The 15,836-nt window shown below is 40.7% G+C and overlaps 1 protein-coding gene across 1 annotated transcript in view; it reads left to right on the top strand.

The window, feature by feature from the left end:
• The window catches only part of LOC140730133 (uncharacterized), a 79,334-nt gene that overhangs the window by 16,511 nt on the left and 46,987 nt on the right, over positions 1 to 15,836 (top strand). The window contains exon 3 of the mRNA XM_073050266.1: positions 10,945 to 11,045. Within this exon, the coding sequence (XP_072906367.1) occupies positions 10,945 to 11,045 (101 nt within the window). The remainder of the gene's footprint in view (positions 1 to 10,944; positions 11,046 to 15,836) is intronic.

Raw genomic sequence — 15,836 nt, 5'->3', positions numbered from 1 at the left:
GGCTGCAGTATACAAGAGCACAGAGTAAGGTTACAAAAGGCAACGAAGGGCAGAAGTTCCTTCTTGTTTCTAATGCCCAAATGGATGCAGAATTGACGAGTCTGAAGGAAAAGGTATCTTCATATTATTTATTCTACTCCATGACACACATAGTGATGAGATAAGGAAGTGTCCATTAAAGATTCTGCTCTGAGAAAATGAGAACGCATCTAAATGCTGTCGGATAGGATTTCATTTTCTGTTGAGAAGTACCCATAGATTACTTTACAGTCCTGTATTTAACTTTTCAAAATAGTGAATGTCCCGCAATGTAAGTAACAGTTTGCAAAGCAGAAAGCGGCCTCCATATAGAACAATTCTCGAATGTAAGGTTTGTGTGTGGAATAGGTGCTGCACCATTTATAAAATGGAATCAGTGATCAGGAAATCAGGAGGGTAATCTTTCTGTGTATCTGTGCACTTTCCCCATGTGTAGGTTCCTTTATTGATCCTATTAGCATTTAAATCACAAATACCTGGTAAATTTGCCTCTTTGATCTCATCTAGATGTCAATCAGCTCCCTTTTAGTCCAAGCTTTCCCTGCATTCTGACATTTGCCTTTGTTTGGTGCCTGAAAGGATTGCCTGCTGGTCTCATGGACAGGGCACAGGACTGAGAGGCTGGATTGTGGTATCAGGTACCATGGCTGCAGGCTGCAAGGCAGCTGGCCAGTACCTAAGAGAGAAGTTTCCTTATTAAAACATACTTCCCTTTCAGTTTTCTCAGAAAAATTAAACTCTGTGTGTGTGTGTGTGTGTGTGTGTGTGTGTGTGTGTGTGTGTGTGTGTGTGTGTGTGTGTGTGTGTGTGTGTGTGTGTGTGTGTGTGTGTGTGTGTGTGTGTGTGTGTGTGTGTTTGTTTTGGGGTGGGTGATGTTTGTGGGTGTTTGAAGGGAAACTTCCTCACACTATAAATCCCCTCCTGCAATCTGGGCCACTGTACATTAATATGCCTTGTAATTAGGCATCGTAAGCATTATCGGCTGGCTTTCTGCTATTCATTGCTCCTTTTAGTCAGCCGTTGTGCTGCCTCTCCCTCCACACAGCCGCTCTCAATTCCCAGGAATCAAATTCAGACTCAGAATGAAGCAAAGGCTCAGCTATTCATCACAGCTTCAAAAGCGTGATTTCAGAGCTGATAACGTTCTGGCTAGTCTTTCCTCTTTTTTTTGGGTGAAAGAATTCACATTACTAATTTTTCTTAAAATCCCCTTTGGTTTCCAGCTGATATGTTAATGTGAAGGAGCATCCAGCTCACAGGGACAAGCAGGCTCTCTAATTGACCTACTTTCAGACTCTGATGCATGTTTATTTTGTTAAACCGTACTCCCTCTTACTCTTTCTCTCATCTATACACTCACTCTATTTTAGTTCTACCTTCCTCTTCGGTTTAATTAGAAATCTGTAACAAATTGGAACCTGATATCAATCTGAACTTATAAGATTTATTCATTTTGGCTGGTAACCACATTTGCATTTAATCACCAAATTTATAACAAAGTTTTTGCTACTAAGAACAAATGATTTGCCAGAATGATTGAAGCCAGAGCCTAATTTGAGATTTTGGTGAAAGCTTGATGCTGCCAATAAGATTATGTCATAGGATATAACTTGAAAATCTGTTTGGATTGCAAAGCAATAGGAAGATTTTGTAAATTAATAGGAGGTGCAGAGGAATCTGATGGAAATGAACATAGCAAAGGTATATGGAACGACATATAATTGTAAAAAATTATGCTGGGGAGAACCATACAAACTGACAGCTTGCACAAACAGAAATTCAAGGACAATGTGAGTAATTCTAATTGAAGGAGACCTGAAGTGTAAAGAAAGCCTTTCATTGCAAGCACTAAACTTGAATGAAGAAAGGTTTTGGAAAAAGATCTGACATTAGATCATAACAATCTTCTAGCGTAAGTGTGAGCGAAGGAAATGTTTCTTTAATCCCTACCAGGGAGAGGAATTGGCCTTAGTACAAGGCCGCCAAATGTAAAAGACCATTTGTGCCTCAGAAGAATAAAGCCAGCTGGCGAAACAGTGGGATACTCGAGGTTTCCACAGGGCACCTAAGGAATTAGGAATGGAATCTAGAGCAAGTTCTCTGGACCACAAAGTGGCATCAGTAAATCCAAGTAATTGAGGAAGTAAGGAGAGAATATAATAGGAACACCTGTCCCTGTCTCCCATGTCAGCTCAGATCTGGTTTAATACATATCGTTCCCAACAGAAGAGAGCAATTTCCTACAGCCTTCACTTACTCCTCAGTCTGCCACAGCGAACCTACCTCAAGAAATTCAAACTTGGGAAAAAGTAGGATAAAATGTCAAATTACACCTGGTATTCCCTCAAAATGAATACCAGGTCCTGGCCTGAGAGCTAACAGCATCTGTGCACAGCAAGGAGTGTTCATCATTGGATCTTCAGGAACAATATTTTCAGGGAAGATAAATTAGAAAGGGGAGATGAGAACATTGGAAATCAGGTCTCTATTTTTGTGTCTTTTTCCCTGTCTGCAACTCAACCTCTCCCAAGTGGTGTCTATGAGCTCCCATGTGATGCTACAAGTATAGGGAATTAGACAAAGCTCATCTGTGTACAGCATCCTTTATTGAAGACAGTAACTCTCAATTAAATAATTGTGCCTTTGCTACAATGTATTAATGTCAGACCATGTGGTACATTCAGTTATTGTATATGTAAATGTTGTATATTTAATATATCAGTAATATTTGAGTAATATTGTAAATCTATTGTTTGATTAAGCATTCTTTGTTGTATAAATAAATCACTATGGGTATATGTATGAAGTGCATGAATAACATACATCATCATGCCACCATGTATATACACATGCCTCGTTTAAAGTAAAAATGCAGTACACAACTTACCTCCCAGCTCCCTTGTTTTCCTTTCCATTATTTTTATGTTTTGAAGTGACAAAACAGAATCTAAATGAACCCGAGACAACTACCAACTTGTTGAAGCACGAGACGTTCGAGTTTAAAAAAAATGCAGTGAGAAATGGCCGAGCTGAAAACAAAAGTGCAGCATGTCTTTTTTCTTCAGCACAGCATGTCTTCACAAAAGGATAGATGATGGTGAAAAACTAAAGCAGAAACGGAAGAATTCACAGGTTCCTAAACAGTGAGTACATGTGATAATAATCATAAAAATGCAGAAATGGCAGGCTACATTAGACGGATAGACACCATTCATTGCAAAAGAGATAACTGGATTATGTATAATGAGCTAATTGAACAGTATTTGAAGCAACCAGAAGAGCCAATGAGGAACAAGTACCAGTTTTGCTAAATTCATTGTGTTTAAAGGCATGCAGTTTGCTTAGAATTTTAACTGCTCTAATCAAACCAGCTGAATAAGCTTTGTTGATATTATTAAAGTAATGCAGGAACATTTAGAACATTGTTGATTGCAGAACACTTTAGGTTCCAAAAGCAGTATCAAAAGGAAGGGGAGTTCATTTCAATGTATGTGGCTGAATTGAAAGTTGCCTGAGCATTGTCAGTTTGGTAATGTACTTAATGATATATTGAGAGATTGTTTAGTTTATGGATCCAGGCAATTGAAAATGGCTCCTAACTGAAGCACAACTTGCGCTTAAAAGAACAGCTGACATAGCAGTATCAATGGATACAGCAAACAGAGATGCAATTCAGCTGCAGTCAGGACTGATAGTGAGCATGAACAAAATTGCAACATTTAATCAGAAACTGGCCTAGATGAACAAATTGTCTCGCCATTGTGGCAGGAGCTCACATACATCAGACCAATGCAGATTTAATGGCAAAACTTGCAGAAAATGCAAGAAAGTAGAACACGTACAAAGAGCATGTAGGGCAGACAAAATAAATGGACTGCACAGGGAAGGGATAAAGATATAAAGTCAAATCGCAGCTTCAAAAAAGCATTAATCTACATGCTGTTAATGAAAAATCTGATAATGATTAGAGGCACAGGACTAGTTAGCCTTGAGATTTACAATGTGAAAACCAACAATGGACAAGCAATATGACTTACACCAGAGTGAATGGCAAATTCATTAAAATGGAATTCGACACTGGCTTGGCTGTTTCAGACATTCTACAAAATGAGTTTGAACAAGCATTTCAAAGATACTGAACTGAAGCCTGCAGATATCTAAGAACTTATACTGGAGAAAATATAACTCCTGTGGGAATGACATTTGTAACAGTGAACTAAAGCAACCAACAAGCCACATCTGGCTTGTATGTGGTAAAAGCAGAAGGGCCGGTATTATGGGGTTGTGATTGGTTGAGACAACTACTACTAGACTGGAGGTGCATCCACCATTTGCATGCCACATCCCATGTGATAGAATCAACTGCAAGCAAATGAAGAAAGGTACCTGATGATGTCACAGCAGTGTTCAGGGATGACATTGGAAAACTCAAACATGTCAAGGGCAAAATAGTGTTAAATGAAAATGCCGCAAGGACTCCATTTATACCATCCATGATAAAGTGGCCGATGAGCTAGATCACATGGAGTCTGAAGGAATTCTTTCCAAATTTGAGTGGAGCCCATGAGCAATAGCAATGGTCCCATTAGCCAAGACAAATGAGTCTGTCAGTATCTGTGGTGATTTTAAGGTCACCACCAACCCAGTACTAAAAGTAGATCAATACCCTCTACCCAGGATAGAGGATATATTTGCAAACCTTTCTGGAGGAAAACACTTCAGCAAAGTGAACAAAGCTAAGGCCTACCTACAGAAAGAGATGGAAGAAGAATCCAAAATATGTTTTTCTCTCCCATGATCATTCACAAAGGGCATTTCACTATAACAGGTTTATTTTTGGAGTAGCATCTGCACCTGCAATTTGGCAGAAGGCTGTGGACCAGCTGTTGTAGGCTGCCCAGGCACTCAGTGTTACCTGGATAACATCATTGTTACTGGTGAGAATGACAAGGAGCATCTCCAAAATCCCAAAATGGTGTTAAAAAAATTAGAAGATTATGGGCTCATAATCGGCAAGTGTGAATTCTTTAAATCAAACACCACACACTGTAGTCATGCCATTGACGCACAAAGATTACACAAATATGGTAAGAAAATTCAAGCAGTGCTGGATGCCCCAAAACCAAAGGATGTGTCACAGTTGCGGTCCATTTTCAATCCACAGAAGAGTGTTCTACCAACAGCAGCAGCATGAACGCACAGATGGACTCTGTTTCTTGGAGGACACAATTACAAGATCGAATTCAAGAGAACAACTAATCATGGCAATGCTGATGGATTGCCCCATTTACCCTTGGGAAAAGAAACACCTGAAAGATTTACATAAGAAGACATTCCCCTTGATGTATTCTCCCTATTCTTGGTTGGTGCGACTGTAACGAAACCCAATTTCCCTTGGGATCAATAAAGTATGTCTGTCTGTCTGTCTGTAACACAAAATGAAAGTTTCCTTATTACAGAGAGATAATGATAATCTAAAGGAAAACCAGAAACAACCCTGCACTGACTCAAGTCTACCTGACCTCCCTAAATGGCTGGAACATGCAGCAGAAACTCCAGTTCCCCCATTTTCACCAGTGCCAGGGTTAGGGTTTGGGGGATTGAGAATTGTTGTACCATTTAACCTGAGAGCTAAAGTATTGGGGAGCAACATGGCCGTCAGCTAGGTGTGGTCAACATGAAAGCGTTGGCTCGAAGCTATGCCTGGTGGCTCAGGATAGATCAGCAGATTCAGCAGCTTGCCATGAACCGTTTGAGGTGCCATCTTGTCCAGAAAATGCCAGGAGCACGGCCTCTACATCCCTGGGAATGGCCTGTATTGCCCTGGCAGAGGATTCATGCGGATTTTGCTGGACCATTCATGGACACAAATTTCGTAGAATAGTGGATGCAGCTACAAAATGGCCAGAAGTGTTCCCAATAGCCTCCACTACAGCCTCACACACTGTTGATGTATTGAGAAGCCTCTTCACACGGTCTAGTGTTGCAGAACACTTAGTTAGTTACATTGGACCACAGAAGGACAACTTCAGTCATTCTTGAAAATGAATGAAATAAGACATATTGTATCTACACCGTACCACCCAGCTACAAATGGCTTGGGAGAAAGGTTCATTAGAGTCTAAAGAATGCACTGTGAACAATGTCAGCAGAACATTCTGCAGTGAAACTGAACCAGAAGCTCACCAATTTCTTCCTTGCATGTGTCAAAGCAGCACACTCCACAACCAACAACTCACCAGCGATGTTGTTCAGGGGTTGTCTCTTGCGTTCATACTTGGATCTCGTCAAACCCAATCTCAGGAGCAGGCAGGAATAACAGCTGAGACAAAGTGAGGGGTCCCCAAACAAGCAGTTTCAATGTTTCACTGCTGGACAAACAGTCCTTGGCGTGGGTCTACAGCGGTGATCAAAAGTGCGTACTCAGAAAGATTAAAGACAGAACTGCACCATGTTCCTGCACAGAGGAGATGGCATCTGATTTCATCTGGAGATGAGACAGTGATCAGTTGGGGAAAGCAGAGAAAATCATTAGAGAAGAAACATGCCCACAGCTGTCAGAGCACTTTCCGCAGTCCCAGAGTCAACCCCTACAACCACCAAAAGGGGAAAGCCCCGGAACCTGAGACTGCTTCACAGAATCACCTGCCAAGCAGAGTGATCCCACTTGTCAGGAAAGACATTATGCCACAAGAGTAAGGAATCCTCCACAGTGATTAAATCTTTAGGTCTAAAAAAGACATTTAAAAATTTACTATCCTGTGGATGCCTCATTTTAAATTCCTGTAGTTGTGCTCATTACGCCATCATGTCATATGCATGCGCCTTGTTTAATGTGAAAACAAAGTACATGACTTGTCTCCCAGCTCCCTTGTCTTCCTTTCAATTAGTTTTTATGTTCTGGAGTTACAAAATATAACATTAGATACAAGAAGTTCTGAAAATGCTGGAAATCTTGAGCAACACAAAGTGCTTGAGGAACTCAGCAAGTCAGGCAGCATCTATGGATGGAAATGAATAGTTATTGTTTCAGGCCAAGAAAAGGCAATCAACAGAACAGCTTTAATTAAAGTCAGAACTTTGCAAGTGTCTGGTACAACAAAGTGATGAATGCAGCCCTTAAAACTAGCCATTGGACTTTTATATCCAACATCAGTGACATCATTCAAGTGGAAAAGTCCTGTGTGTGTTTGGAGTTCGACAGTTCTCTCACAATGAAACTTAAGGCCCAGCTTGGCTTTTTGCCACTAAATGCCAGTGACCCTGCCTTGTCCCCTGTAAACAGGAGAGTGGATTGTTAGAAAGAAACTCAGTGCAAACCCATGCCCATCCAATCCAGTTGGAAATTGTGCTTATTTTTTTTCCAAATCACATTTAACCCGGCTGTCCCTGTGCCAATTTAACAGAGATCCTTGGGAAAGCATGTGAATGACTTCAAGAAGACAACTTAAAGAAAACAGGCTTGTACTTATTTTGTAATGTTCATGAGCACTTTACAGACAGGAAGTACTTTCTAGAGGGTAGCGACTGGTTGCATCATTGTAACTGACAATTTATGCATAATAAGCTCCCTGAAGCAAGTATAATAACAATTAGACATTCTATTTGTGACAATGTTGAGTGGAGAATACACATTGACTTGAGTAATTCACACCCTTTCTCTTCCTCAAAATAATGCCATGGAATTAGTCCTTGGGGCTCAGGTCTAAACCACAGCCACACTGAAAGCTGACTGAATACAAGATTAATAAGAGATAGATTTTGTTTAATATTATTGAAAAATTGAGGGGATCAAAGCAGAAAGTTTTGATGATGATAATAAATACTTTATTGATCCCAAGTGGGAAATTATTTCATTAGAGCAGCTAGATTTAAAAATACACTTTGCGGTGTGCAGACTTAACTAATAATAAAGTACAGAATAAAATACACAATAATAATTTACTGAAGTACAATAATATGAAATAATGTAGGGAATAATAAAACAGAGACTGTTGTACTATGAAGTGTGTTCTCCTGTTGTACAGAGATGAACTGTTGTATATGCTTATTGCATTAGGTAGGAAAGATTTTCTGTAAAGATCCTTGTGACAGCAGATCTTTGATGATAACTTTCCAGGAATGCATTAAATGACGAAAAGCTAAAGGGGTCAGGTTGAGGTGCAAGCGAGCAAATCTGGAAGGAGTGTGGAGTCTTCAGAGATTCTTCAGAAGGGTTGCAATGGCGAAGGATTGGAAAGCAAGGAAGGGAATTTTAGAATCACGGTAGCGTCAGATGCAAGCTGGTAAAGACTGGGGGATAAATCTTGCTGACAACAACAGAGCTTTGGCTAACCTTCTGTTGATGTAGAGAGGTGGGAGGATTTTCTAAAAATTCAGCAATAGAACAAGTTTGTGGGAGATCTGATGACAATCATTATTTGTAGAGGAAGCCTTCAGCTGCTACGTCTGCCAAAGTCAGGAATAACTGCTGAAAACAGCAGGTTAGGCGGTATCTACAGAGGCAGAAAGAGAATTAACATTCTAGGTTCATTTCAACATTGAAGCTGAGTGTGCAACTTTTTCCTGTTGCATTGTGACGTAGCTGAAGGTAGCAGGTTCTCAATGGGAGCTCCAGTGAGAACCCGCTATCGTTATTGAGAAACCTAAAGTTCCCATGCACAGCCTCGTTTAACCTCACCATTGCCTTTAGCTCCACCAAGTGGAAGGGACCCTGGACCACCTTCTTCAAATCCGACTGCCTGCAAGAATTCATCTCCATCTTTTACTTGTTTCAAGGAGGCATGCAAGATGGGATCCTAACCAATAGAGCACCAATCTCACCAAGTTGAGCGAGGCTACATCATCACCCCAACATCTGCCTCAGTTTTCTTGCTACAATGCTGCAATTGGCCTTTGACAAGTTTACTGCAGGAGTTGCACTCGGTGCCAGGACTAAAGGGAAACCATTCAAGCTACATAGACTCCACTCTGGAATCAAGGTTACTCTAACCTCAGTCATCAATCTTCAGTTTATTAATGTGGGCATTCAAATGCTGAGCATCAATGTATTCACTGAAACATATGAACGGAATTGCTGAATGCTTAGTCTCTGCAAACCATAGGTCTGCCACCAATCTGCAGCTGCTGTACAGTGCTGCCTTCTGACAACAAAGGTTTGCAACAAGACCGTAGAAAAAGCGGACTACATCACATATCTTGGGAGCTACCTCTCAGACAAGGTAGATATTAACCATCAAATTCCCCATCAGCTTCGGGGCAGCGGCGCTCTTTTTGGTTGTCTGAGGAAAAGGAGATTTGAAAATTAGGACCTGGCTCCAAGCTCACGGCACACACAGCAGTGATGCTTGTCTTTATGCAGGCATTTGAAACTACCTTCATCTCAAAGCACTGGGAAAATATCTTGAATGCTGACTCTGAAAAATCCTCCAGATTCTGCAGAAGGGTAAGCAAACCAATGTCAGCATCTTCTCACACGTCAGCAATCCTAGCTACCTTTGTTTAATTCCCAGGGGAAAAACCAAGTGCACACCAAACCAGATCCTCAAAAGAGATACTCTTTTCCATTCTCTGTTATAGGGGGGAGGTTACCATCCAGGCAGAGCGAGGCTTGTAATTCATAATTTGATAATTTCTTTGCACATTACTGCTGTTGCAGTGTAACAAATTTGATATCATATGGCAGTAATAATAAACCTGATTCTGATTTTGATTTAAGGATATGGTTGAGGTTTCCTTGATGAAATGCAACATGTTGACCATCACCAAAGAACCCCCGGGCCATTATCACTTAAAGTGCAGAAGGAGCACCTGGGTTGGTATAGAGAGCCTTGAGACCATGAAACAGAGGCCCTGCATAATCTGTGGAAAATGAGCACCATCTCACAAACTACCCACCTCCCCCGGCAGCCGACCACTCCCACCTGCCCCATCTGGGGCAGAGTTTGGGTTTCCCACAATCATCTCACTAGAAACCTCAGAAATCACAGAACTGGCAGTCATCCCTGATCCCAAGGGACTGCCAAAGAAGAAAAAGAATGAATTGTCATAAACAGAGTCACTGAATGATACAACTAATGCACATTTTAAGCTATTACCAAGACTTTTCAGTTTCAGCAGGGTAACCCCAAGGATCAAGCGCTAATGATGTCTTTAGGGCTGACCACCTCGTGATTGAAGGGTTAGTAGAAGGTAAGATTTGAGCTGTGTCATCATGTTCCTTTGCTTTATAAATGACTGGTTTCATAGTCCTGGTTAACCCCAAACAAAAAAAGCCGAGAATGAACTGAAAAGGATCATGGAATGAAAAGGAAATTTTCCTGTTAAGTAGCAACAAAGGGACAGTCAATGAGGCCTTTGTGAAGTATGGAAATCTTGAAATGACCTGAATGCAGATATTGTATTACCAATGGCATGAATTACAGAGGTGTGTACCGGTCTTGAATTGGTTTTAGGCCACTACTTCAATGCAGGATCTAGGACACCTTTATAAAAAGCCCCACAAGCATTAATTACTAGCAATCACCACTTCCTGTTTACCCACATACTTGCAAAACTAATTACTTCAGCATCTTCGCAGGACTATTTTTTTAGAATAACTGCTTGCAAGAGGTTGTTATTTCAAGTTTTACTAGGAAGAATGCCATAAAACAGCTCTTGTCCCAGTTCATTCCACTACATATGACTTTAAATGTTCCCAATCCGTCCCATTAACTGCACAGGAAAGATTTGTACATTTTCATTTTAATTATCAATGCCAGTGACCTTCCAAGCTGTGAATATTAACAATTGCAGTCCTGTCACAGACTTCATTTAATTCAGGCTGAAGGTTTACCTGGTACAGGAAAATGACCTGTTCTTGTTTGAGAATGGGGTATGCTTCAATATCTTGCATTCTTTGTGCAGATGATCTTTATAACAAGGAAGCAAGCAAAAGGGAGCACCTGAAGACAAAACTGCGGCTGAAGCCCTTGGATATCAAACTGGACTCAACACTGCGTGGGAAGGTAAAAAAAAAGCTATCACATCTGCAATAATTTTAGACAGTTCTTTACCAATATTATTGCAGATAATTATAGGATTATTGCAGCAAAGTGGGTTACTGGTCCATCAGGTCCGTGCTAGTTCATTGTATAGCAAACCCATCAAGTCCCATTCCTCTGCACTCCCTCCACAATTTAGTCTCCCTCAACCTTCTTTACAATTCCCTTTGCTCTCTTTAAGCTTATCTGGTTCACTGAAAAAAAATTATCATATCATGTAATAATGAAAAAAGTCAATTAAAAGGCATTGAAGTATTAAGAGATTTAGCATCCAATGGTCCAGGGGCAATTAAGAAACTCTTAGATAGGCACATGGATGATAGAAAAATGGAGGGCTATGTAGGAGTAAAGAGATAATTAACCTTAGAGTAGGTTAAAAGTTTGGCACGACATTGTGGATTGAGGGCCTGTACTGAGTTGTAATGTTCTATGGTACATTTTCTATAATTTTTGATGTCCATACTGCTATATAAAGTTGTTTTTTGTTGTTAAGTGCTTTCTGTTTTCAGCAATGTTAAAGATTTAGTGAGAATAAACGATAATGATAAATCCAAAGAGATTCCAGTGATAGAACTTCATTCAGCTCACCTCCTCTCCTTGCCTTATTCCCATGGCCCCAGCAGGATCAGTGTACCGGGCCCTTGCTGCTGTGACCATCTCCCTAAGGTGAAGAGCATAATAAGCAGTGACTAGGTTTATAATGGTGGGTTTCAAAGATGCAGTCCTGCCCTATAGGTAGAACAAAGGAGAAGAGTGTTCCTTAAATAAAGAGAAATTGTGGGAAGTGAGAACACCAAAGGAATTTGGGACTCCTTGTGCATAAATGACAGAATGCTAGCACACAAGTATGAAAGATTATAGGGAAGGTTCGTGAAATGCAAATCCTTTTATCAAATAGGATGGAATATAAGAGTCGGGAAACTTTATTATAATGGTGTAAGTTACTATGAGGTCACATCCAGAGTACTGGAAATAATTTTGATACTCCTCTTTAAGGAATGATACTTAGGCAGTTCAAAGAAGGATGATTTAGGTGTGAAGAGATTATCCTGTCAGCAAAGGTTAAAAAGGTTGGGACTCTCCTCATTGGAGTTTAGAAGAATGAGAGGTGATTCTAATGAAACATAAAGATTCTGAAAGATAGTTACTGAGAGGAAGTTTGCTATCATTGAATAGTCTTGACCTAGATGCAGAAGAACTTCTGTTTTCGGAGGTACTGTGGAACTCCATACCACAGTGTGCGAAGATAGCAAAGTCCCAGGGTATATTTTAGGCTGAGATAGATTTATCAGTGAGGGAATTAAGGGTTTTGTGGAAAGGATCTGAGGTAAGTTGAAGGTATAACACTGCTGAATGGCTGAACAGGCTCAAAAAGGTAGTAGGGATAGTCCAGGTAATTATAGACCAGTGAGCCTTACGTCTGTGGTGGGAAAGCTGTTGGAAAAGATTCTTAGAGATAGGATCTATGGGCATTTAGAGAATCATGGTCTGATCAGGGACAGTCAGCATGGCTTTGTGAAGGGCAGATCATGTCTAACAAGCCTGATAGAGTTCTTTGAGGAGGTGACCAGGCATATAGATGGTGGTAGTGCAGTGGATGTGATCTACATGGATTTTAGTAAGGCATTTGACAAGGTTCCACATGGTAGGCTTATTCAGAATGTCAGAAGGCATGGGATCCAGGGAAGTTTGGCCAGGTGGATTCAGAATTGGCTTGCCTGCAGAAGGCAGAGGGTCGTGGTGGAGGGAGTACATTCAGATTGGAGGGTTGTGACCAGAGGTGTCCCACAAGGATCTGTTCTGGGACCTCTACTTTTCGTGATTTTTATTAACGACCTGGATGTGGGGGTAGAAGGGTGGGTTGGCAAGTTTGCAGATGACACAAAGGTTGGTGGTGTTGTAGATAGTGCAGAGGATTGTTGAAGATTGCAGAGAGACATTGATAGGATGCAGAAGTGGGCTGGGAAGTGGCAGATTGAGTTCAACCCAGAGAAGTGTGAGGTGGTACACTTTGGAAGGACAAACTCCAAGGCAGAGTACACAGTAAATGGCAGGATACTTGGTAATGTGGAGGAGCAGAGGGATCTGGGGGTACATGTCCACAGATCCCTGAAAGTTGCCTCACAGGTAGATAGGGTAGTTAAGAAAGCTTATGGGATATTAGCTTTCATAAGTCGAGGGATAGAATTTAAGAGACACGATGTAATGATGCAGTTCTATAAAACTCTAGTTAGGCCACACTTGGAGTACTGTGTCCAGTTCTGGTTGCCTCACTATAGGAAGGATGTAGAAGCATTGGAAAGGGTACAGAGGAGATTTACCAGGATGCTGCCTGGTTTAGAGAGTATGGATTATGATCAGAGATTAAGGGAGCTAGGGCTTTACTCGTTCGAAAGAAGGAGGATGAGAAGAGACATGATAGAGGTGTACAAGATATTAAGAGGAATAGACAGAGTGGACAGCCAGCGCCTCTTCCCCAGGGCACCACTGCTCAGTACAAGAGGACATGGCTTTAAGGTAAGGGGAGGGAAGTTCAAGGGAGATATTCACTCAGAGAGTGGCTGGTGCATGGAATGCACTGATGAGTCAGTGGTGGAGGCAGACACACTAGTGAAGTTTAAGAGACTACTAGACAGGTATATGGAGGAATTTAAGGTGGGGGGTTATATGGGAGGCAGGGTTTGAGAGCGGCACAACATTGTGGGCTGAAGGGCCTGTAATGTGTTGTACTATTCTATGTTCTATGTTCTAAAAAAAGGGGTAAAATGCCCTCGTTCTTACTAATAATGACCGATGGATGACTCACATGGCCTTTTGATAACTAAATGTTGCCATTGTATCCGTATGTCTCCAATAATCAGAACTCATCATACTACAAACCATACTAATGAATTTAAGTAAATAAAAGTACATATAATTAAAGAGTTTTTAATGCAAAATTTCATCAAATACCTTTAAATTTTGAAAATTAATCTTAAATTTTGAATTAAAATAGCAAATACTATTGCCTGCACATTGTTTGTGGACCAGGAAGTTCATTCAGATGAATAGCATTTATATGGCTTGTACCCTAAAGCCAAGGGATCAGTGGAAGGTCCTTCCAAGTCTTTCAGCTCAGGGTACTTGCACTCTGTTCCTTGGTCTCAGTGACGAGGTCAATGCCAACTTGTCCTGGACTTCTGTGTTACCACAGAACGGCATGTCCAGACCCAATTTCAACTCATTAATTTCTTCAAAAGGAACACACCTGCCTATATTTCAATGTTTGATCATCACCCTGAGAATTAATTAATCGAATTTTAAGCTAAAAGGAAGTTGTTATCCACAAGCAATTGGCAATTGAAACTGCTAAAATACAAACAAAGTTAACTTCTGAAATAGAAGTGAACTCTCAAGAGAAAGACTTCATCAAAACCCAAAAGTCCAAATTGCTATTAACACAAAATTGACATTACTAAACTGGTACCTAGTAGATTACCGTGATCACTTGGACAATACAAACACCTATGTCAGGATGCTGTTTGTTGACTATAGCTCAGCATTTAACAACATCATTCGCACAGTCCTGATCAATAAGCTACGGAAGCTGGGCCTCTATCTCCCTCTGCAATTAGATCCTCGATTTCCTAACCAGAATCTGTGCGGATTGGTAATAATATCTCCTTGCTGTTGATCAAGATTGGCTCACCTCAGGGAAGTGTACTTAGCCCACTGCTCTACTCTCTCTCTTTACCCATGACAGTGTGGCTAGGTATAGCTCATTTGTCATCTATAAATTTGTGATGATACAACCATTGTTGTTAGAATCTGAGATGAGAATGAGAGGGCGTACAGAAGCAAGCTATACCAGCTAGTATATCTAGCTGCGAGATACACCTATGAGTGGTGCCACAGCAGCAACCTTGCACTCAACTTCAGGAAGGGTAGGACAAGGGAACATGAACCAATCCTCACAGAGGGATCAAAAGTGGAGAGAGTGAGCAATTTCAAGTTCCGAGGTGTCAAGATCTCTGAGGATCTAACCTGGTCCCAACATATTGATGCAGCTATAAAGAAGGCAAGACAGTGGCTATATTTCATTAGGAGTGTGAGGAGATTTGGTTTGTCACCTAAAACACTCGAAAACTTCCACAGATGTACCATCAAGAGGGTACATCACTGTCTGGTATGGGGGGTGGGGGGGGGGGAAGCTACTGCACAGGATCGAAAGAAACTACAGAAAGTTGTAAAATTATTCAGCTCCATCTTGAGTGCTAGCCTCCATAGTATCCAAAACATCTTTAAGGAGCATTACCTCAGAAAGGCAGTGTCCATTATTAATGACCCCCATCACCCAGGACATGCTCTCTTCTCATTGTTACCGTCTCTCCTTATTGTTAAGGAGGTACAGAAGCTTGAAGGCACACACTCAGTGATTCTGGAATAGCTTCTTCCCCTCTGCCATCCAATTTCTAAATGGACATTGATCCCAAGAACAATACCTCACTTATTTTAATACTATTTCTGTTTTAGCACTATTTTGAATGTAACTATTTAATAAACATACATACTGTAATTTATTTACTTACTTTTTCTATATTATCATGTATTGCATTGTACGGCTGCTAAGTTATCAAATTTCACATCACATGCTGGTGATACTAAACCCAATTCTGATTCAGATTCTGGCTACCACAGTCAACTACAATGGATTTAATATCAACAGAAGTTGATCAATTTAGTTATTCCAAGTTTAAATGATAATGAAAGGAATTT

The sequence above is a fragment of the Hemitrygon akajei genome, chromosome 7, assembly GCF_048418815.1.
Source record: "Hemitrygon akajei chromosome 7, sHemAka1.3, whole genome shotgun sequence".
Classification (NCBI taxonomy): Eukaryota; Metazoa; Chordata; class Chondrichthyes; order Myliobatiformes; family Dasyatidae; genus Hemitrygon; species Hemitrygon akajei.
Note: the sequence above shows the minus strand (reverse complement) of the source record. Positions and strands in the feature narration are given on the sequence as shown.